General features: G+C 40.1%; 1 protein-coding gene across 1 annotated transcript in view; it reads left to right on the top strand.

Moving 5' to 3' along the window:
* Nucleotides 1-21,776, top strand: part of CHRNA4 (cholinergic receptor nicotinic alpha 4 subunit) — a 51,726-nt gene extending 29,950 nt beyond the window's left edge. The window contains exons 5-6 of the mRNA XM_072633305.1: nt 10,161-11,541; nt 20,326-21,776. Coding sequence (XP_072489406.1) covers nt 10,161-11,541; nt 20,326-20,451 — 1,507 coding nt within the window. The 3' untranslated portion in view covers nt 20,452-21,776. The remainder of the gene's footprint in view (nt 1-10,160; nt 11,542-20,325) is intronic.
* Nucleotides 21,777-22,553: the final 777 nt, after the last annotated feature.

The following is a 22,553-nucleotide window of genomic DNA, read 5'->3' on the forward strand; positions in this document are numbered from 1 at the left end:
TTAAAATTAACAAACATTTCTTTTTCTCCCTTCTAATTCCCCTTTTACTGAGAAAGAAAAAATGGAAAAATAAAACCCTTGTAACAAAAAGGCTTGGTCATATGAAACAAATTCATGTGTTGGCCATGTCCATGCATTGATCAAAGGTCTTAAGTCTTTCTGCTTTCTTTTTAATTTTTTTACAGTTTTTTTAAACATGTAGTATAAGTTATTCTCCTAGTTCTATTTACTTCATTCTATGTCACTTCATGCAAATCTTTCTAGGTGTCTCTGGAACAATAGTATTCCAGTGGTAAACAAACCTTGTTTTTTTGCACAAAACTGCTTCTAATCATGTCACCCTATGTTCTCTATTTGTATAGTAGAGTTTTTTTTTTAACCCAAATGCAAAATATTACATTTGATCTTGTTAGCTTTAACCTTTCAAGAAGTATTTGAATCCCCGTTGTTTCATCCAATGTATTCACCATCCCACCCATCTTTGCATTATCCACCAATTTAAAACTGATACTACATCATTTATGCCTTCGTCCAATTTAGTAAAATGTTTGACAGAATAGATCAAAGTTTAGAGGTCCATAGCACTCCTCTAGAAACTTCCCTTCTAGGTGACATAGATCCATTAATTAGCATTCTTTTGATCTGTTTGTTCATTCAAAATTCTGAATCTGCCTAATTGTCCTGTTGGATATAGTTTATAACTTCATCAAATGTCTTATGAAATGTACTATGTCTATGGGATTACCTTAATGAGATAGCAAGGAAAAAAAGTCTGTAAAAAAGGAAAATGAAGTTAGTCCGGCGTGACTGTTTTATAGAGATTGGTCCTTTGCTAAATCATTATAAACCATTCCTATAAAATGTACTCCAGAGTTCTACTGTGTATATTTGTGTTTTCTCTTTTTATTTCTTTTTGCCTTCTTGTCCCCCTCCTTGCTTCTGCTTCATTATCCAATTCAATTCAGTAAATACTTATTCATCATCCCATTCTGGGCAAGGCATTGTGCTAGATGCTAGGGACACAAAGAAAGGTAAATAGTCCCTACCCACAAACAGTGTCCATTCTACTCAACAAGTTCATGATGCTTTGGGTTAAGAGATTTTAATCAGCTTTTCTGAGCTTCAGATACATGATGTCCATGGCATTCTTTTGATCTATCATTTTAATAGTCCTGTCCAAGAAAGAATATGCCATTTATCTAGAATGATAGGATAAAAAAATTATCTGTTTAGAGTTAGAATGAACCTTGGGGGAAATGTCAGCCACCTCATATTACAGAGGAGGAAATTGAGACCAAGAGAGATTAAGTTCCACATAGCAATAGTTAGAATTTAATCTTGAATTCTCTGATTCCATATCCTTTCCTCTAACTCATATTGATGAACCTATGCTGCCTCTTAATGATCACCTTTCTTCCTTCTCATAAGGAAGGTTCATGAACCATACCTTAAACAATCCATTCCAGAACTTTCACACAAATCAATATGAACTTTGGAAGCCTGTAACTTGAAGAATCTACCATCTTCCCCTTTAGGGAACGTAGTTGCCCTCTCTCCAGTTCTGTGGCACCACTCTCCTCATCCAGAATTTTTTAACAGTGATAGCAGTTCCTTTTCCAATTCTTTCACTATCTGGTTTATTAGGGCTCCTTAGCTTTCAATCTTGGAAGGAACTAAGTGCTTGCTCTCTTACCATCTTCAATTTTACCTTATTATTTGGCTCTTAGTTAGCCATTTTTGTTCTTCCATTCACAATCCAAAGATAATTCTTGTAGAGAGAAAGAGACAATAGAAGGAAAGGAGGAGTGGAGTAATTAATTATTTTCAGCATCTGTTATCATTTTCCCTTTAGAGGGTCATAGATTTAGATCTAAAAGGGACATGAAGTCATCTTTTCAAAACCCCTCATTTTAGAGAAGAGGAAACTGTGAATTAGAGAAGTAAAATGATGTGCTCAAGGGCACAGAGATGGTTCAAAAACAGTCAGGATTAGAATCTAGGTCCCTGCTTCCAGAGACAGAATTTTTCCCACTGCATCGGACAAGGTCTCAGACCTCAGACCCCTACCAAGTAGGGATCTTATTTCTTCATTGATCTCTCCATGCCTCCTTCTTCATCAGTGAATCCAGAACTAGAAATGGGGAGAATGGGTTACTGGAGAGGTACAAAAGGGGGAGAGGGGAAAAAGGCACATTTATAAAGACTTTCATTCTTCTGGCTCTTTGCGAATATAACTGCCTTAGAGCTTTCAGCAAGATCAGAAAGATAAGAGTGCTGAACTTAGTCAAAAGACTGGGATTTGAATCTCAGCTCAGACTCTTTCAAACTGTGTGACCCTGGGCACACAGTCTCTAGCATAGGCTAGTTCCCTATTCACCACAGACTGAGCTACCTGACTCTACATCCTCTGCCCAGCTAAGAATCAATTAATCAATCAACAAGCATTTATGAAGTGCTTACTATGTGCAGGTGTTGTGGAGAGAGATCTGACCTTGGATCCAGAAAGACCTGGGTTCAAGTCCCACATATACTGGCTGTATGACCCTAAGCAAGTCTTCATCACTCAGAGCTCTAGGCAAACCTCTAGGTTTTTATAGATTGCAGATGCATTTGTAGAAAGGATTTGCTCACATAAGAGTTCCCTAAATCAAGAAATCACAAGTCCAGTTCATATTCCTATGAACTAAGCTAAGTATTGGCACTGAACTAACTGCTGGGGATATAAAGAATAATTTTTAAAAAGTAAACCCGCCTTCAAGGATTTGACATTCTAATAAGGTACAAGATGCATACAGAGTAGGGCAAAGTTTTCATTCAGGCCATCCTAATTAGGTAAAATTAGTAAAATTAGACAAAAATTTGGCATCCACTCCAGAGGAATCCTAATTTCCAAAGCTCCTTTTTGGTTCCTCTGTCAGCCTTCCTCAAAGCCCTGCAAGCCTCTCTTGTTCACATTAATACTTTGGAAAGAATTAATTCATTGAATATATCACTAACTAGATGCCAAGCATTTCACTAAATACTGGGAGAGATGCCAAGTTTAACTATTGTAAGATAAAGTCTTTACCCTAATGGAGCTTACAGTCTGGTAGGTAGATAAAAGCCATATGTATATATACACACATATATACATATATGTGTGTATTATATATTTCTACACATTTATAAACATATGTATACATATATGTGATATATATGTATGTATCTATATATATCATTGTGAATTATGTATATTTACATTAGAAATATAATATAGATGGGTACAAGCAAAGTACGATATGAAGTTTAAGAGGGAAGGGATCCATCACCAATTGAGGGAATTATAAAACAATATTGTCTACCAGACCCACTCACTGAGTAACATGCAGAAGGCTACTGATTCTGAATCATTTGCAATGCTGAATGCAGTTGTGAACATATTATTATGTTCATGAATAATTTCATTAACCCTCTCTCTGATAGGTCATAAAATAAAGTTTCTCAGTCTATCTTTCAAAGAAATAGAAATCACTGTAAAGTGAGAAGATTGGACTAGATTTTCTCCAATGTCCCTTCCAGTTCCGTGGCTCTCAGAAGTCCTGGATTACTGCTGGAGAGTTGACTGAGAGGTCAATAAACTAGAGTGAAGGAATGCATTATCTATGAATTTGGACAGGAATTTGTACATCCAGAATCCTTCCAACCTCCAGCCACTCAGCATCACCCTGTGGACCCAAGCAAAGATGACATTGTGCCATCTAGAGTGTGGAGTTGGCACCTCTTATTCAGGGCTCCCTCAGTTTTGCTGAAAGTAGAGCAGTAACTAAATTGTATCTACTGTATCACTGATGGTTGCATAACAAAAACTAGATCATAACTAACCAGTGGATGTTGGTGAAGAAAGAGCAGCACACATGCAAACATGACCCTGGTTGTGATGCCAAAGTAGGTCACCTGTCAGGCATTGCTCCTTCCTACCCTTGCAGAGTTGCTGGCAGCCTCTGCTTCAGCTAGTCTAGGGGTCACTGTTGGTTGGCACCAGACATGCTCTGCTGGGCATGAGATTGTCATGCTTCCCTCTGTATCTAGATTCTGGCTTCAGGAACTGGCCTCATTAGCTAAGGTGCTGTCACCTGTGGTCCACAGAAGTGATTTCTGCCATGGCTCTTTTAGTTTAAAACCCTGAGACTTTTTCTGTCATGGTTTTTGTTTTTCTTTAGCAGATGGAAGCTTATTATATACCGAGTCAATGAATGGAGGAGGCGGATTCCAACAATCTTCAATGATTTCCTTCCTCGTATAGGAAAGTCTGTGAGAATGGTCATTTTACTTTCAGAAGGAAAGTCCTTACATCAAGCCAAGTTCCTTAATCCATCAATCAATCAACCAAGTATTTATTTGGCACAGAGTATGTCCAGGCACTGTACTAGCTAGGCACTAGGAATACAAGTACAAGGAACTTACTTTAATGGGGCAGACGAGTACATATATAAAAATATACAGCATAAACATAAAGACGCTGTCCAGTCATGTCTGACTCTTTGTGACCTCATTTGGGTTTTTTTGGCAAAGATACTGGAGTGATTTGCCATTTTCTTCTCCAACTTGTTTTACTGATAAGGAAACTGGGGCAAACAAGATTAAGTGACTTGCCTAGGGTCCCAGAAGCTACTAAATGTCTGAGGCCGAATTTGAATTCAGGAAGAGTCAGGAAGAGTCTTCCTGACTCCAGGCAGGCATTCTATCCACTGTGTCACCTAATTGACCTAAATATGAAGGGACTGAACACAAAGTAGTTAAATTCAAGGTAATTTGGAAGTGAAGGCATTATCACAAGGGGAGATCAGGAAAGGCTTCTTATAGAAGATGGTGTTATAGAGACAGAGAAGAGTTCCATGAGGTATGTAAGGAGGGCGTGCATCCCAGCCTTGGAAGGGGGCCAGTGCAAAGAATAAGGCAAGGTATAGAGTGTCATGTTGTGAGGAGCAGAGAGAATGTCGTTTTGACTAGATAGTGGAGGTCAGGACAGGATGTAATGTTCAATTAGGCTGCCAGGATAGGTTAGGGTCAGGTTGTATAGTGTTTAAAAGCTATGAGCTTATAGTTTATATTATAAGAGTTTATATTTTATCCTAGAGGCAATAGGAAGCTGATGGAATTGGTTTGGTGGGGGAGTCACATGGTTACCCCTACACTTTAGGAGAACTACTTTGGCAGCAGTTGGTAGGATGCAATGAAGTTAGTCGAGACAAAGCAGAGAGGCCACTTAGGAGAATGCTGCAGTGACAAAACCAGGGTGATTCTAGCTAACTACTGCCTCCCACCCCCAAACTTATAGCTATCTTTTCATCATCACTGGGCCATAGAAACTATGTTAGATTTGCAGTCAAAGAACCTGAGTTCAAATCCCTATTCTGCCCTTTACTGTGTGACCTTAGGTAAGTCACTTGAACTCTAGGTATCTAAGGAGTTAGTCTAAGATAACCTCTGAGACCCTATTCAAGCTCTAAATCTATGGTCCTTTGACTTATACCACTTGAGGACCAAGGACTGCCTCTTTGTCATAGGCCTCATTCTGACTTAGTGTCAGAAAGTCCATGTAACTCACTGCTTAGTTTCCATATAGTAAATGGTTTTTAGTCAACATTGGAGACTTTTCTCCCCAGCAAACTCCCATGGACTCTCAGGGTTTGAAATCCCTCATTTTTTTTATTCCAAAACTCTTTTGCTTTTATATTCAAATGATTAGTAGGAGGAAAAGAGACACTGAAACAAAACTAGATTCAGGAGACAAGATCTTTGTCTTTCCCAGACTAACTGTATTCCTGGCCTTTCATAACCCTATGTGACTTATGAAAAACCCAACTGTTAGACACTTCACACTGTGGCAGCTCAGACAGTTGGGACATAGATGGTCTGTTTGACAAAAGAAGGCACTTTCTTTTATGTAAAGCAGAGACCAGCAGCTTGCTAGATTCAAATGGACTAGGTCTCCAAGAGCAGGCTGGTTTAAATCCTAAGCAAATATTGATTGAGCACTATGGTAAGTCCTCTGAGAGAATAAGGAAAAATAATATGGTCTTGTCCTTTCCCACAAGAAGATCACAGACTTCCTAAGGAGATGAAACACATTTGAAATAATTAAAGAATAACACAAGATGCTGTGTGATCCATTATCCAGCTCTGTGACTCAGAGCCACAGGGTAACTGACTACAGGATGTTGTCTAGATAACCTCTATTTCAGCATCTGCTGCTAGCTATGCCTCTTTCCATTACATCATAACCAGTATCTCATCTTTCTGAGAAGCACAAAGTTTAAAAGACAGGTATAAAGCAAGTGTCAGTGGAAAAGGATCAATCTATTGTCATATCAGGATTTTATCAAGTGTGGTAATGTTGATGGGTATACTTTGAGCTGTCCAGAAGCTCACCCTTACTCAACACCTAGAGTCCATGAACTTGCTGGGTTTTTTTTAATGTTTTAAAAACTCTTTTTCAATGTAATTGGCTTCCTTTGCAACCCTGTGTATTTTGTACACTTTTATGCATTTAAAAAGAGTATTCTTCAGAGGAGTCAGTTGGTTCAAAGAGACTACTGTATATTTGACCATGACACAAAACGTCTATGTATAAATGGTCCCATGAATAAGACACATGAACTTCAAATGCCCTCTCCTATCTACCAAGGCTGATTCTATTTCATTAGATTTATGGTACACTTGATCACCCCAGTCTGGATTAGGCTATGCTGAAGTATAACATATTGGATTTTCCTCCATTGGATGATACCATACTGGACCGCATACAGGATGAGATTACACTGGTGACACTACATTAGATCACATTACAGTGGATTGCATTTCACTGACTCACACCATATTTGATCACTTTGCACTATACTTAACATTGCAAAAGGTCAGGCATTTTTCTTGATCCCTCATTAAAGTCCATTAAATGAATCTGCCAAAGAAGCAACTTTGTTTTAGTGTTATTTTTCAAAAATTTCATTTTTTCCAAAAATTTCATTTTTCATTTTTTTATTTCATTTTTTTTTCATTTTTGATGAACAGAATAAAACTCATCTGGCATTTTATAATCAAGCAAGAAAAGGAGGTGGTAACAATGGGTCAGATTCAGTGGTATGCTGGTAAATGTTTAACAACTGATTCTCATGGAGGGGGGAGAGGGGAGTCCTGTATAAATGACAGGCTTTCAAATTTAATCTCATTATTCACATTTTCTCAATTACTCTTTTAAATCTAAGCAATCAACAAAACAATAAATCAAGTCAAATAAATCAAGTCCTGATTTTTAGCATTTGCTGATTTCTGAGGTATATACTCACAATGAAAATTTAACTCTCAGCTGAGTTTGAGCTGGCTCCAGCGCAACCATTATTAACCAGATCTCACAGGTGTATATCTTAGGGTATCAGTCAGGCATTGTAGGATGAAGGGAGCTATCTCCCTAGCAGGATCTGCCTTCTTCTTGGGTAGGTCTCTACTTCTATGCTCATCTTCAGTGGGACCCCCAGAAGGGTGTGCGTCTCATTCATGCTTTACATCCAGCCCAGCCCAAGTACCATCTTCAGTAAGGCTGATTGGGAGGCTAAGGGTAGATGTTGGAAGTGGTTGGAGGCTCTAGTTCCATTATGCAAAGGCATGTCTCGTCTAACAGTAGTAGCATCCAATAACTGCTTTGTGTTTCCTTCATTGTCCAGTGAATATATGTTAGATACAGAGTCAGCTTGACAAGAGGATCTAAGAGTCTAGAATCTGGATCTGTGATCTTCCTGAGGAGATGCCAAGCCCCAGAGCTGAGATTCTTTCTGGTCCTAAGGTTTGAGTTATGGCTGTTTCTGGAAGTATCTAGCAGTACCACAGACAAAGATATCAGTAGAGCTAAGTGCCATGATAACTAAAGCCAACAGGGAAGTACCCTGGCATGGCAGGAGTTTGTTCCAGAATGGAGAAAGGACAGGGACTAGACTTGTGATTTTACTGGAACAGGGAATTTCTGGGTAAGGAAATTCCTTTTGTGAATGCAGACTGATACCTTCTCTGCAACTCAGTCTCAGAGAGTTGCCTAGAGAGAGGCATCAGACTCATACGCCACAAGCAAAACTCCTAAATGTGGTGGAAAGCATATTAAAATGTAATTGACTGGGTGCAGCTAGAAGGTGCAGTAGATAGAGCACCAGCCCCAGAGTCGGAGGAACTGAATTGGAATTAGCCTCTGACACTTACTAGCTATGTGACTCTGGACAAGTCACTAAACCCCACTGCCTATCAAAAACAACAAAAAAATATGTAATTGGGAAATGTTATAAAACTTTTAAAAACACAATACATACTGCTAGTTCGTAGGTTTCTAAGTCAATATGTGGTCCATGGTAATTCATTTCTATTTGAGTTTGACACTGTTGTCCTGGAGCAGTGATCCACTGGAGAGGAAAATGGAAAATCATTCTAGTACCTTTGCCAAGAAAATCTCATGTTCAGAGGTCCATAGGGTCACAAAGAGTTGGACATGCCTGAAAAACAGCTACTGACCTAGAACACTGAGAGAGAGGTTAATTGACTTGCCCAGGGTCATAAAGCCAGCATGTATAAAAGATGGGGCTTGAACGAAGGTCTTCCTGGCATCAAGACCATCGCTCTAACTAAAAAGAGGTGTCAAACATGAAGCCCATTGGCCGCAAGCTAGCAACATTCTCTAGTGCTGCCAGAACCAGATTAAAATATAATTGGGAAATATTTAACAAAATAAATAAACATAGATAACATTGCATTTTCAAACTGCTATATGCCACCCTCAGAGACCTTTATGCATGTATGGTGAATTAGTGTCCCCGATTTTATTTGAGTCTGACACCACTACACTACATCGTGTTGCCTCTCCCGTTACAAAATAACAGTAACATCTTCCTATTGTGGTCCCCCATGATGGGCGGCTGGCTGTTAAGTGGCAATTGAATTTTATCCTTCCTGGTGCTTCAGTTTTAAAACTAAATTATCCATGAGAGTCATTCTTGTGTGTTGGATAAAATGCTAGGCTTAGTGCCAGGAGATGTGGGTTCAAATCCTGTCTTTTACTGACTTCATGAGTTTGAGCAAGTCACTCAAGCTCTGGAGTTTCAGCTTCCTCATTTGTTATAACACTTGTGTATTTGGTGTAAGGAAAGTGTTTTTTAAGCTTTTACATCCTACACAAATGTGTCATATTATCTATGTATCGTATCCAGTATCATGTTATATACTTCTTATACTAACTGGGATATAATCTATTCAGAGAGAAAACTGTAGCCTGGGAAGGTAGAGTATTCCACTAGAAAGAGGATTGGAGTCATGAGACCTGGGTTCTACTTCCTCATCATTTCTACAGGCTGATTTTATGACCTTGGACCAGTAACTTAAGTTCTCTTGAATCTCAGCCTTCCAGTCCATAAAATCAGGGTAGTGATGGGCTAGCCTCTCTCACAGGGATACTGTGAAGCTCGAGTTAGATAAAGTGCTTTGAAAGCACAAAGCTATGTACTACTACCACAGCATTAAAGTGATAATCATTCAGAATCTTCAATTGAAATAGAGTAAACAGTTTTCAGAACAGACCCAGCATAGGAAATCAAAATAATCTGAGAACAGGATGAGGTCTGTATCATCCCCATCCTCCTGATTGCTACAGGAGTTGTACCATGAAGACTTTCAGTGAGCTTCCAGAAGATGAACTTCTACCCTAATTCCTACATTCATCTACAAAAAGCAGTTATTTTATCATTCTGTGAAGCCGTCCACAGAACCTTAAATATGAAAGAATAATTACAGGCTATTCACTTTCCCCAGGACTATTTTTATTTCAACTCCATTGAACAAGGTGAGAATAATTTTTCTGTAATAATAATAAACTGATATTTATGAAGTATTTAAGGTTTGAAAAGTACTTTATGTGCATTGTGCCATTTGAGTCTCAAAATCCTATGAGGCACGTATTGCTGGTATTATTATCACTGCAAAGAACTACACTTGTGTAATTATACCCATATTTATGCTCATGTACACGTATTTTCTGTCTAACCCAGAATTGAGGAGGGAATTGCAATGTATCTGGCCAGAGTACTAGTGGTCACTGTGACACCAACAGTCCTAATGCTGTCATTGATTTCTCATCTTTCCTACCCTAGTGCAGATGGTGATTTTACCGTGACCCACCTGACCAAAGCTCACCTCTTCTATGATGGGAGGATCAAATGGACACCCCCTGCCATCTATAAGAGCTCCTGCAGCATTGATGTCACCTTCTTCCCCTTTGACCAGCAAAATTGTACCATGAAGTTTGGTTCCTGGACCTATGATAAAGCAAAGATTGACTTGGTGAGCATGCATAGCCATGTGGACCAGCTGGACTATTGGGAGAGTGGTGAGTGGGTCATCATCAATGCTGTTGGAAACTATAACATTAAGAAGTATGAGTGCTGTGCCGAAATTTACTCAGACATCACCTACTCCTTCATCATCCGCAGGCTCCCCCTGTTTTACACCATCAACCTCATCATCCCTTGCCTTCTTATTTCCTGCTTGACTGTCTTGGTTTTCTACCTGCCATCAGACTGTGGGGAGAAGATCACATTGTGCATTTCTGTGCTGTTATCCTTGACTGTGTTCCTACTTCTCATCACTGAGATCATCCCATCCACATCCCTGGTCATTCCTCTAATTGGGGAGTACCTGCTCTTCACCATGATCTTTGTGACATTGTCCATCATCATCACCGTTTTTGTGCTCAATGTCCACCATCGCTCACCTCGTACACACACCATGCCTGCGTGGGTCCGAAGGGTGTTCCTGGATATCATTCCTCGTTTACTCTTCATGAAACGTCCTGGTGTGGTGAAAGACAACTGTAGGAAGCTGGTTGAGTCGATGCACAAACTTGCTGGAGGTCCAAGGTTCTGGCCACAGCCAGAGCCCAATTTTGTTACCTCAACTTCCCCCAGCCCCCAGAGCCCAGACCGATCACCCTCAGCTTCATTCTGTGTCCACCTGGATGATCCAGTCAAACCCCAGCCTGTCTGCAAATCTCCCTCAGGTCAGTATACTGTGCTGCAGCATCCTGAACCTGGGAAGCCCAGTCCCTGCTCTTCACCCACTCCCCAGCCTCCTCCAAATAATACCCATCCCTCTGGCTTCTCCAAAGTCAGATCTCTAAGCGTGCAGCAAATGTACAGCTCCAGCAAAATGGAGGAAGGAGGCATCCGCTGCAGATCAAGGAGCATTCAGTACTGCTCTCTCCAAGAGGACTCTTCCCAGGCAAACAATGGACAGTCTGCCAGCTCCCCAGCCTCTTTGAGGAGCCCCAAAGATGAAGTCCAACCCCAGGAGAAGCCTTCCCCATGCAAGTGTCAGTGCAAGAAGGTCAAGGCTGCATCTGGCTCAGATCCAGTGACCAAACCACGCAGCACCAAAGAACAGCATGCCCTGCCCATGTCACCAACCTTGAAACTTGCAGTAGAGGGAGTCCAGTACATTGCAGATCATTTGAAGGCAGAAGACACGGATTTTTCGGTAAGATATTCAGCCAGTCAATCACCCAACAAGGATTTAGGTCCAACCCGTAGCAGCTGTCAGAAATCACAGGGCACTCTGGGACAGGTTCCTAGATAAATATGATATGCAGCCTGCTTTTTATTTTCCCCTCTGACAAGGAAGGGTAGCGCTGATAAGGTAAAAAAACAAAAAACAAAACAGTGGCTAGTCCCCAAATCGTGTATTGAAATTCATTGAATGACGTGTCTATTTGCTGCAGATTTAATTTCTTTCTCCCATCCCTCCCCATGCCCAGTTAATTTTTAAATAAGCCTGATTTTCTTCACATCCCATGTTGGGGAAGGAGGGTGGTCCTAAAGAGTAGGACTCTTTAGGGTAGGGCTTCTGCACTTGTGGGGGGCATCAAAGGCAGCTAAACCACCTCCATACAACTGTGAACCAATTGCCTATAACTTCTCTTAATGTTTTTGGATGATATCAATCTCAGAACAACATTCAGAGTATGGAAGGAGGATGACTGAAGGTCAAAGAATAGAGATGACCCTGGGCCTGTCACGTTACCTGGAAACACTGGGCAAGAAAAAGAGGAAAATTGTTGCTCAATTATTCAATCTGGGTTTGCAAATCTCCTGGACAGAAAATTGTTTTCCAGATCAAAGGAAGGAAGGAAAAAAAGAAGCGAGCATTTATAAAGGGGTTACTATGTACCAGGCACTATGCTCAATACTTTGTAAATATTATCTCATTTGAACCTCACAATAACACTGGGAGGTAGTTGCTATACTGAACTCCATTTTACAGCTCAAGGAATGGAAGCAGACAAAGGTGTGACCTGCCCGAGGTTAAACAGTTAGTAAGTATCTGAGATCTGATGTGAGCTCAAATGTTCTTGATTCTAACCACTAGACCATCTAACTGTCTCAAGATCAAAGTCTTGTGCTGTATGGATGAAGGCCACAGAGTGGAAAGAATTTAGAAAAGACTTAGGAAAGGGAATGGAAGCTGACCCTCCTGTATATCTTGTATACAGCTTCTTGTTGTTCAGTTGTTTTCAATTGTGTCTGACTCTTCATGAACTCCATTTGAGATTTTGTAGGCAAAGATACTGGAATGGTCTGCCATTTCCTTCTCCAGCTCATTTTACAGATGAGGAAACTGAGGCAAACAGGAAGAAGTGACTTATCCAGGGTCACCCAGCCAGTAAATGTCGGAAATCAGATCTGAATTCAGGGAGAGGAATCTTCCTCACTCCAGGCCCACCACTCTATCCACTGCACCATTTGGCCTACTTTGTTATTTTTTTTGCATATTGCATCCCCTATTAGGTTGTAAACTCCTTGAGGGCAAGGACTGTTTTTTGCCTCTTTTTTGTGTTTCCAACACTTAACACAATGCCTGGCACATAGTTGGCACTTAATAAATGTTGATTGATTAATTGGTTGCAATGATAGAGAGAGCCAAAGTGACCAGAGCTGTGTGAATTTTGAGAGCCATGAAGGATGCTAATGATAAAGATGGCATGGGGAGAAAAGCATCATCTAAAGTTCTTTTAGGTTTACAAAACCCTTTTGTTACAACTGCTTTGTGAGGTAGACAGTGTAAATAGCATTTTCACTCCTATTTTACAGATGGAGAAACTGGGGTTCTTAGAGGTCAAGGGACTTTCCCAAGTTTACACCACAGCTGAGGCTGAGGCAATATTGATTTTCTGGTCTTCTGACACTAGGTCCAGCACTCTTCCCACTCAGGCCTTCCTATGGCCTTGGAGTCAAGGACAAACATAGAATTTGATCTGTGAGGATTGTTTCAAGAGCCATCAATGGAGCTGTTCTCAAGACCAGGACATAGTTGATGATGGGGAAACCAAAGGAAATCAGTTCCTCCCACTGGGCTTTTAACCTTGGATTCCAAAGATCCTGATGGAACGAATCAAGTTAAAATATTTACAGACCCAGCCCTAAACATGTTATTGAGTAGGTAGATGATCCTGGGTGATCTGCAGAACAATATATGAAATTGTCCTCTTGAGGCAAGGTACTTGTCTTCTTACGAAAGTCCTCAAAATAGCCCTATGTGGTTGGAGATGGAGGAATATGGAAGAGTTCCTGGAAGGGATTCCTTCCTGATTAAGTTCACACATAAGTTGTTGGTAATGCTCCATCTACATAACTGGTAAGAAACAGTATGGTATAGTGTAGAGGTGTCAAGTACTCCATCTGTGGGCTGCAGGTGTCCCCCAACATTCCAGAGTGCACCCTGAACCCAATTAACATATAACTGGAAAATTTCAAAAGATAATACAATAAAGCATGGATAATATTAGATAATTAAAGAGATAACAGATAATTAAATTAGATAATAACAGATTATTGAAAATAAGGCAACATGCAGCCCATGAGGATCCTTATGTGTAGTTGAGTATTTCTATTTGAGTTGGACACAACTTGAGTAGTGGATAGAGAGATGGCCTTGAAGCCAGGAAGACATAGGTTCTAGTCCTGCCTCTGACACATTCTGGCTGCTTGACCCTAGGCAAATCACTTATCTCCTTAGAATACTAGGCAATACTCTAAGAATCTAAGTTGCTGAGCAGCTGCTGACCTATACTGGTATGAGGAATTCCCTCACCAGGAAATTCCATATACCAGTGAAATCAAAGATCCAGGCCCTATCTCTTGACAGCTGGAAGTGGTGAAAAAAAGCTGGAGGAAAAGGAGCTCGCATTCTGAGCAGCAGCAGGAATTAATCAGTGATATGCATTTATTAAGCACCTATTATGCTCCAGGTATTCAGGAACTGTGCTACATTCTAGAAATACATAGAAAGGCAGAAACATAGCCTTTACCCTCAAAGAGCTCACATTTTTATTGGGAAGAAAACATGCAAATAATTATATACACACAAGATATAGAGTATAAATGGAGAGGTGGGCAGGAGACAGAAAAGGATGCCTCTATAAGCTGAGATTTGAGCCAACATTTGAAGGAAATAAGAGAAGTCAGGAGGCAAAGATGAAGGGAGAGAGTATTTCAGACCAGCCAGTGAAAAGTCATGGAGTCCGTAGATGGAATATCTTGTTTAAGGAAAAGTAACTAAGCCAGTATCTCTGGAGCAGAAAGCACATGAAGGGAAGTAAAGTGTTTAAAATTGGAAAAATAAGAAGGGAATAAGTTGTGTAAGGCTTTAAAAGTCAAACAAAGAATTTTATATTTAATCCTGGAGGTAACAAGGAACTATTGAATAGAGAGGTGACATGGTCAGACCTACACTTGAGGAAGAATCATTTTGGCAGCTGAGTGTGAGATGAACTGGAGTGAGAAGACACATGTTAAGGAGATGAGTCAGTAGGCTACTGTAATAGTTTAGGTATGAGATGATGGTTTGTGGCAGTGACAAAGACAAACAGGCATATATAGAGATGTTGGGAATGTAGAAATGATAAGAACTGGCAACAGATTGAATACGTAGAGTAAGTTTGAGAGAGGATGGGATCGTGAACCTAAGAGGATGGTGATACTCTTGACAGTAACTAGGAAGTTTGGAAGAGTAGGGAACTTTGTGGTGGGAAATGAAATAAGAACTGTTTTTGATGTGTTGAGTTTACATTGAGTGGGGTACATCCAGTTCAAGATGTCCAATAGAGGGGTTGGCGATACAAGATTAGAACTCAGGAGAGAGGTTAGGGTTGGATATGTAGATCTGGGAATTTTCTGTAAAGAGATGATAATTGAATCCATGGGAGCTGGTTGGATCACCAGAGGAGATGGATAGTATGGACTGAAAAGAGAAGAGGGCCCAGCACAATATCTAGGGGGACATCCAGAGTGGTGGTGTGACTTAGGTTACACCTGTTTGTCCTTGACTCCAAGGGTCATAGGTCAGCAAAGAAGACTGAGAAGAAATTAGGTTTAGGGTTATAGAATACATGATCAGATAGGTATGAGAAAAGCTAGGCAAAATTAGTGTCATAAAATTCCAGAGTAGAGAGCATATCTTGGAGAAGAAAGTGACTATGTCAAAGACTGCTGAGTGATCAAGAAGGATAAAGATTGAGAAAAGGCCATTATCTGGCAACTAAAAAATCATTGGGGACTTTGGAGAGAGAAGTTTCAGTCAAAGCACAAGGTCAGAAGTCAGATTGTAAAGGATTTAGAATCAAGTGAGAGTGAAAGAAATACATGCACCAACAACAGACTGCTTTCCCCAAGGATTTACCTATGGAAAGGAGAGATATAGGGAGATAACTAATGAAGATGTATGGATTATGTGAGGTTTTTTTTAAAGGATGGGGAGATATGGCAGTGTTTGTTGACATTAGGGAAGGAGCTTGTAGACAGGGAGAGATTGAAGATTAAGTTGGAATGATGAGGGGGAACAATCTGCTGGAGAAGATAGGAAGGGAAAGGATGTAAGAGGGGTTTGACTTGGCAAGGAAAAGACCCACTTTTTCATGTAAGAAGGGGGTGAAGGAGGAAGTCTTGGAAAGTGTATTAGTGATATGAGATGAGAGAAGTAGAAGGAACTCTCATTGAATAGCCTCTGCTGTTTTTGGTATGAATTGAGGTCCACACTTTAGACAACGGAAGGAGGGTGCTGCAAGAGACTTCAGGAGGAATGAAAAGGTTGGGGATAGCTGTAAGTAGGAGAAAGAAGCTATTGGGAAGATATAAAAGGATTACCTTGCTGTAGTGAGGATCTGATTAAGATTGTGTAACATAGATAAGTAGTAGACCCTATAGTTCAGTTTCTTGACTTCCTGCAGTTTCATTCAGAATCACCTGAATAGGACAGAAGTCTATGAATGGAAGGAATGATCAAAGGGAGTTTGGTTAAGGGATTTGTCACACATGGAACACTAGCAGACAATATAATGATATGTAAGATTGTGTAAGTCAGACTATAAAGGCCTTGTAGTTCAGTTAAAGTAGAGGAATCAATGAGGGCTGGAGCAGACAAAAAAGGCTTCTTGGATTAGGTGGGAAATATTCTAAGCCTTAAAGGATGGATAGGTTTGGAATAGGTGGAGGGATTTGGGAAGCACATTTTGGATAGGGTAGATCAATACGGCCAAAGGCAGGGACAGAGGAACAAGAAGGAAGTTTCCAGAAGATGAAACCAGTTTGATTTGAATAGAGGTTGCACATTGGGAAAGAGTAAGAACTGAGGGAAGATGGTTGAGGCAATGCAGAATGAAGAAGAGTTTAAATGCCAGGCTGAAGAATTATGGTAGGTATGCTGGGAGCTTTTATCCACCATTAGCTGGAAATTGATCCTAAAACAAACCTTTTAAGTGAAGGGTGCGAAAATGAACAACTAAACCCTAGGAAAATCTGATCGATCCAACCACAGAATAATGGGGAGGGAAGACTCAGGAAGAAAGTTTGCCTTGAGTATCCCTAAAATATGTCTTATGTCAATAAATGTCAGGGGTGGAAGCCCAAATATGCCTTATGTATTCAGGGAGAGAGATTTCCCTGTGAGTTCTTAAAACAGAAGAAAGATTTCCTATCTTACGACATAACACATATCTGAGAAAATGTGCCCTGTGGGAGATAACACATTCCTTTAGTAGTTTAATCAAAATCTTAATGAAAACCAAAAGATAAATATGACATTTATCGGTATATAAAGTACTGTCAGAACAAGTGCTCTGGAATGAGGCTGGAAACAAACACACACATATACAAAATCACACCCCCCAAAACCCGTTTTTTTTCTCCTTTGGCCCACTGTGTCACTGCCATCCAAACAGCCCTTTATCTCCAGATCCTTTTCACAGGGCTGAGGTGACCTGCTTTTCATCTTTGATGAGTTACAAGTCCCTGGGGAGTATAGCAGACTTCACACGGATCAACATTTAGGGGTGAGGCGCAGGAACACTTTGGTCGGCTCTCGTGTTTCATCTTCAGGAGAGAAATGGGGTGTTGTGAGGACAAAAGGAAAAGGCAATTAGAAGAAAATTGGAAAAATAACACCCTGGGGAACCAGGCTTTTCTAGCTTTCCCTGGAAATAAAGAGATTATAAACAGCATCTTTATTATTAAATTACTTTGTTGCTTCTCTGGCCCTGATTAAATAAACACATTTGTTTCGATTTGGTTTAACACTGTTGCTGGTAACGCAGCAATTACATAAGAAAGTGGAGCAGAGAAGTCTATTAGAGGACTATTTGATACCTCAAAACACTTGTAAAGCCCCCAAAATGAAGTTTAGTTCTACTTCTCTCTTTTTTCCATCAATTTTAAAGGGGCTCTATGTGTGCTATGAAACATTCTTACAGGAGCAGGGATTAAGCATTGGAGTCGACCATTTTGAAAGTGGCTAAAACTATTATCTCCAATACAGTCTCTCTGGATTTGTAAACACACAGGTAGGGATAGGTGACAACTCACTGTCACCTAATGTAGATTAGCTACCCCGAAATGGGCCCTGCTTTCATTTGGAGATTCACTAGTGACCATCGAAAGCCAATTGAACTGTCAACTCTCTGAAAGGAAGAAACTAGTGATGAAAGAGGAAAATTACCAAGAAGAAAGAGCAAAATGGCAAACCTCAAAAAGGTGCTTGTGAGACGTTCTGTTTCTTTTCTCCTCTTAATAGCTGCTTGTTAATTCTATGTAGGTCAAGTCAGAGCTAATAGAAATGATAGTTACGTAGGATTTTCGTAGGATCCTACAAACAAGATAGACAGACGTAGACACAGATGCCCTCAGAATCTATATGAGTATCAGCAAACTTGTAGTCCATTCATATAAACAGCCATTCATCTTTACACAGGGTTTTAGACATAGATTAACAAGATCCTGTTAGCTTTCTGTAAGATCATGAAATGTTACTAACTCTTCTCCCCAATGTGAAATAAATTTGCTGTTCTATTGACCTGTACCTGTTATAGCTGAATCTCAAAATAACATTTTTGGAATTAGGACAGGAAATCCATCCATGTCTTGTCACAGGCAGAGCAGTAGCCTATTGTCTCCTATGCGTAGGGGCAGAGAGACTGTGGACTTTAAATGGTGAGGTGAAGGCCAGAGTGAAAAACAGTAGGATGCAGAGCAATATCACTTGTGTGGTTCATTACTGCCTCTCCTCCTCTCCAGAAATGCCTTCAGGTTTTTTCATGTACTCCTTGTGTGGTTTCTCAAGAATCAATCATGGTCACTTGAAACCCAGATTAGGAAGCAACTAAGTGGCACAGTGGATAGAGCACTGGACCTACAGTCAGGAAGACCTGAGTTCAAATATGGCCTCAGACACTAGCTGTGTAACCTTGAGCAAGTCACTTTACCTCTGTCTGCCTCAGTTTTCTCCACTGTAAAAATGTTAGTTGTAATGGTACCTACCTTTTATGGTTGTTGTGAGGATCAAATGAGATAATATTTATAAAACATTAAGCACAATACCTGACACATAAAAGGCATTTAATAAATTGTCTCCCAGTCCCTCCTTACCTCCCAGATGTTTCCTCAGTCAGGGCAAGATGAAAACAGGAGAGAAAGAACTGGCTGAGGAATTTGAACTCATCACATCTCTCTCTCTCCCCACCCCCAATCCTTTATGGCTTTTGTACACCTCTCTGTTAATCAGAAATCTCTCTGCCTGTTCTGATCATAGTGAATTTAAATCACGGCATGGGAGCCCCTATATTGTAATGGAAAGTGCTGGGATTGAACTGGGAATCAGGAGATTTGGTTTCCAATCTCAGTTCTTCCAGGAACTAACTGTTCAACCTTGAACCTGCCATGATCAAAGATTTGAAGCTGGAAGAGACCTTGAAGGTCATTTAATTCAATCCCTTATTTCATAGATGAGGTGACTAAGGCCACAGATACTGTGATTTTGCAGAGATCACACAAGTAACCCTTTTTTGCATCTAGATTTCCTCATCTGTAAGATACAGGGATTGGGTAAAGTGTTCTTTTAGGTTCCTTTCTGCTCTAATAGCCTGTGAAAAAAAATGGCCAAACTTTTTCAGGGGGACCCTTTTGCAAATTACACAGAAATTCAAGGATGGAAATTGATGACATATGTCCTACATGCTTCCTCAGTCAAGGCCACATAAGGGGAACTCAAGAAATGTGTGTCTATGAGTGTGTGCGCATATATATATATATATATGTATATATATATATATGTATATATATATATATATACATATATATATATATATATATGCCTGTGTGTGTCTTGGTAGGAGTTCCTGTGTTCAAAGAATTCCTGTAGCCTGACAAATTGAACATATTCCTGCTTGGCTTGCTTGCATAGGCTTTATTTAAGGATACACAAAGTTAGTGTGAAACTGTCTCAACATGACCCTGAGCAATCATGGCTGTTTTCCTTGGTTCCCCTGGTTCTGAAATGACCTGAATACTAGAGAGTTCACTCCAAAAAAGTTAAAGCTCCCATTACAGAGAGAAAAATTTCTCTTTTAGGTAATGATGGGGGTGTTTGTAACTCAAATGGGTACTCTAGACCAAGTTTTATATACAAAAGGGTTTTGACTCAAGTTCTATCCCACAGTATTTTTCTCCACCCATTGTTCAAGTACTGGGCACATTCCCAAGATTTAGTGATATGTGCAGAAGCTACCCTGGCTCCCAGCCTGCGCATTTCCCTACAATAATGGGTTTGTGGTTATCTAGAGTTAACATAAGTCAAGAATATCTATTGCTTCTTATATATCCCTTCCATCTCTCATTAAGTCCTAAAATAACTTCTCTCTGCACAAGCAGAATCTTACAGGAAATGCCTCTGAATGTTGGAGGGAATGGTTAATAACTCACTGTTTTGTCCCACTTCTAGGTGAAAGAGGACTGGAAGTATGTTGCCATGGTCATAGACAGGATCTTTCTGTGGATGTTTGTCATTGTCTGCTTGCTGGGGACTGTGGGACTCTTCCTCCCACCATGGCTGGCTGGAATGATCTAAAGAATGAGAAAACATTTAGAATACATGTGGAATTTTCATCTACCTGGAGAGAGAGTGAGATGGAAATTGTCTCTATGAATAATTCATTACATATCTGCGCATGACTCATTGTTGAGAGCTCTGGGAATCTTCAGAGATCAAATCATCTCCCAAGTTATCTCCATTTCTGTATCCATTTTGAAGCAGCCTTGGAAATAGTCAGTCATTAGCCTACTTATCTGAAGGAGAAGATTTTGGTTTGTACTGGTTCCATTTATACCCCAACCAGTCTTTCCTCCTTGGCTAGTGAAAAAGCATGTGGGAGGGTGGACACTTATCTTTATTTGCAAGACTATTTTAAGGGGACAAAATCTTATTAAAGATCATCTTCAGCATGATGGTCATCATTGATATCCCAGTATGTGAATAGATGTTGTTGCAACCTGTGAGCAAAGACATGACTCTTAAGTAGAACAGAAGTATTATGGCATTCAACCCCTGACATTGAAGCTCTATGTGCATTGAAGACCCCAGTGGAGAATGGTGACAGGATGATTTGGTTGGATGTCTTTATCTAAGTCATTCTGTCAGTAAATAAACTCTCTACTTGTCTTTTGGGATGTGGTTTGGGGCCAACTGTGAACTGAAGGAGAGGAAGAAAGCTTCAGCATGAGTGGGGATTGTTCACTGGTATAGACTAAACTTCAGTGTATTTATCTTCTGATAGAAAGCTTCTGAAGTGAGTCAGATATCCAGGGACCAATAAATCCTTGATTCCATCCCTCAGCCTATAAGGAACTCCATGGGCCTATCTGTCTGATGAAGGGGGAGATTGTTGTGTAAACCACAACTCTATCTGAAAAAAAATATTAAAGGTTCCAGCCACATTTAGCTTTAACCTGGTTTTTGTTGGGTCTAGGAAGTGCTGAAAAGTGACAAAGACCCTACATCCAAACTATTAAAACAGGAGGCCCTATCCCTCCATCACCTAGTCCAGAGTTTCTGATGTCCATTTCTTTATGTCCTGCAGGGATCCAGCTTCACTGAAGCTTGGTTCCAAGAGGGTAGAAGGCATGTCATCTACTTTCTTTATCTTCTCCAGCACTGCTGTGCACAGTGTATACATGTATACATATATACATGCAAATAAAATTTGTTATTTCTTCAGTGTAAGGAATTCTTCTACCAAACGCAGATTGCAACCTATATGATAAATCCTAGGGAGCTGCCTGAAGCACATAGATGTTAAATGACTTGCCAGGCTTACAAAACTAGAAAGTGTCAAAGGAATTATTTGAGCCCAAGTTTACTCCAAATTTTACATTCTACTTGCTACACCATGCCAATTCCACTAGGCTCTTAATAAATGTTTATTGAAAAAAAAATGGCTTTCTCAAGTTGTGGATCCTTCAGGATGGGTGATATTCTGTCCTCTAATGAATAATACATATTGCTTCATATTTATAGAAACTACTGAGGATCTGGCATCATTAGAACACAAACGTTAACCCAAAAAGGGAAAGATCTGAAGAAAAAGTTTCACACTTCTTCAAAAAGACATCTCAGCTATTTATAGTGGAACATCCCTCAGGATTTAGACTGGTACATCCTTTCATGGTACCATTTAAGTAAAATCAACACCACTGGAATAGCTTTTCTTGGGTACTCAGTAAAATCTACAAAATGTCAACCTTCTGGATAAGTTAACCAAAAATCAAGTGTGGTGCTTGAGACACTTCAGGAATTAAGGTTTTGTAGACCTGTTATCACTTAGGAAAAAATTCCCCAGCATTCATGGAAAAAGTCTAAATTGGTCAGTTGAGAGGTAGGTAGAGACCTTGGATTTAGTAGCGCATAAGCCCATTCTGTTACTCTAATTTACCAGGGCACAAAACAGTCATGAAAACTGCAAGAAGTTTACTGGCAATCACTATTGCCTGGGAGATTAGGATTAGGGTTGATCCTAACCTGCCCATTGTGCAAATTTACAACCTCCCCATGTCTATCCTCTGACCTCACAGAATGTCAGAGTTGGAAGGAACTGACCCAAACCAGAATGAGTATCATCTCTACTACACATATGACAGACAATCAGTCATTCGGCATTTGTTTGAAGACCTCCA

The sequence above is a fragment of the Notamacropus eugenii genome, chromosome 1, assembly GCF_028372415.1.
Source record: "Notamacropus eugenii isolate mMacEug1 chromosome 1, mMacEug1.pri_v2, whole genome shotgun sequence".
Lineage (NCBI taxonomy): Eukaryota > Metazoa > Chordata > Mammalia > Diprotodontia > Macropodidae > Notamacropus > Notamacropus eugenii.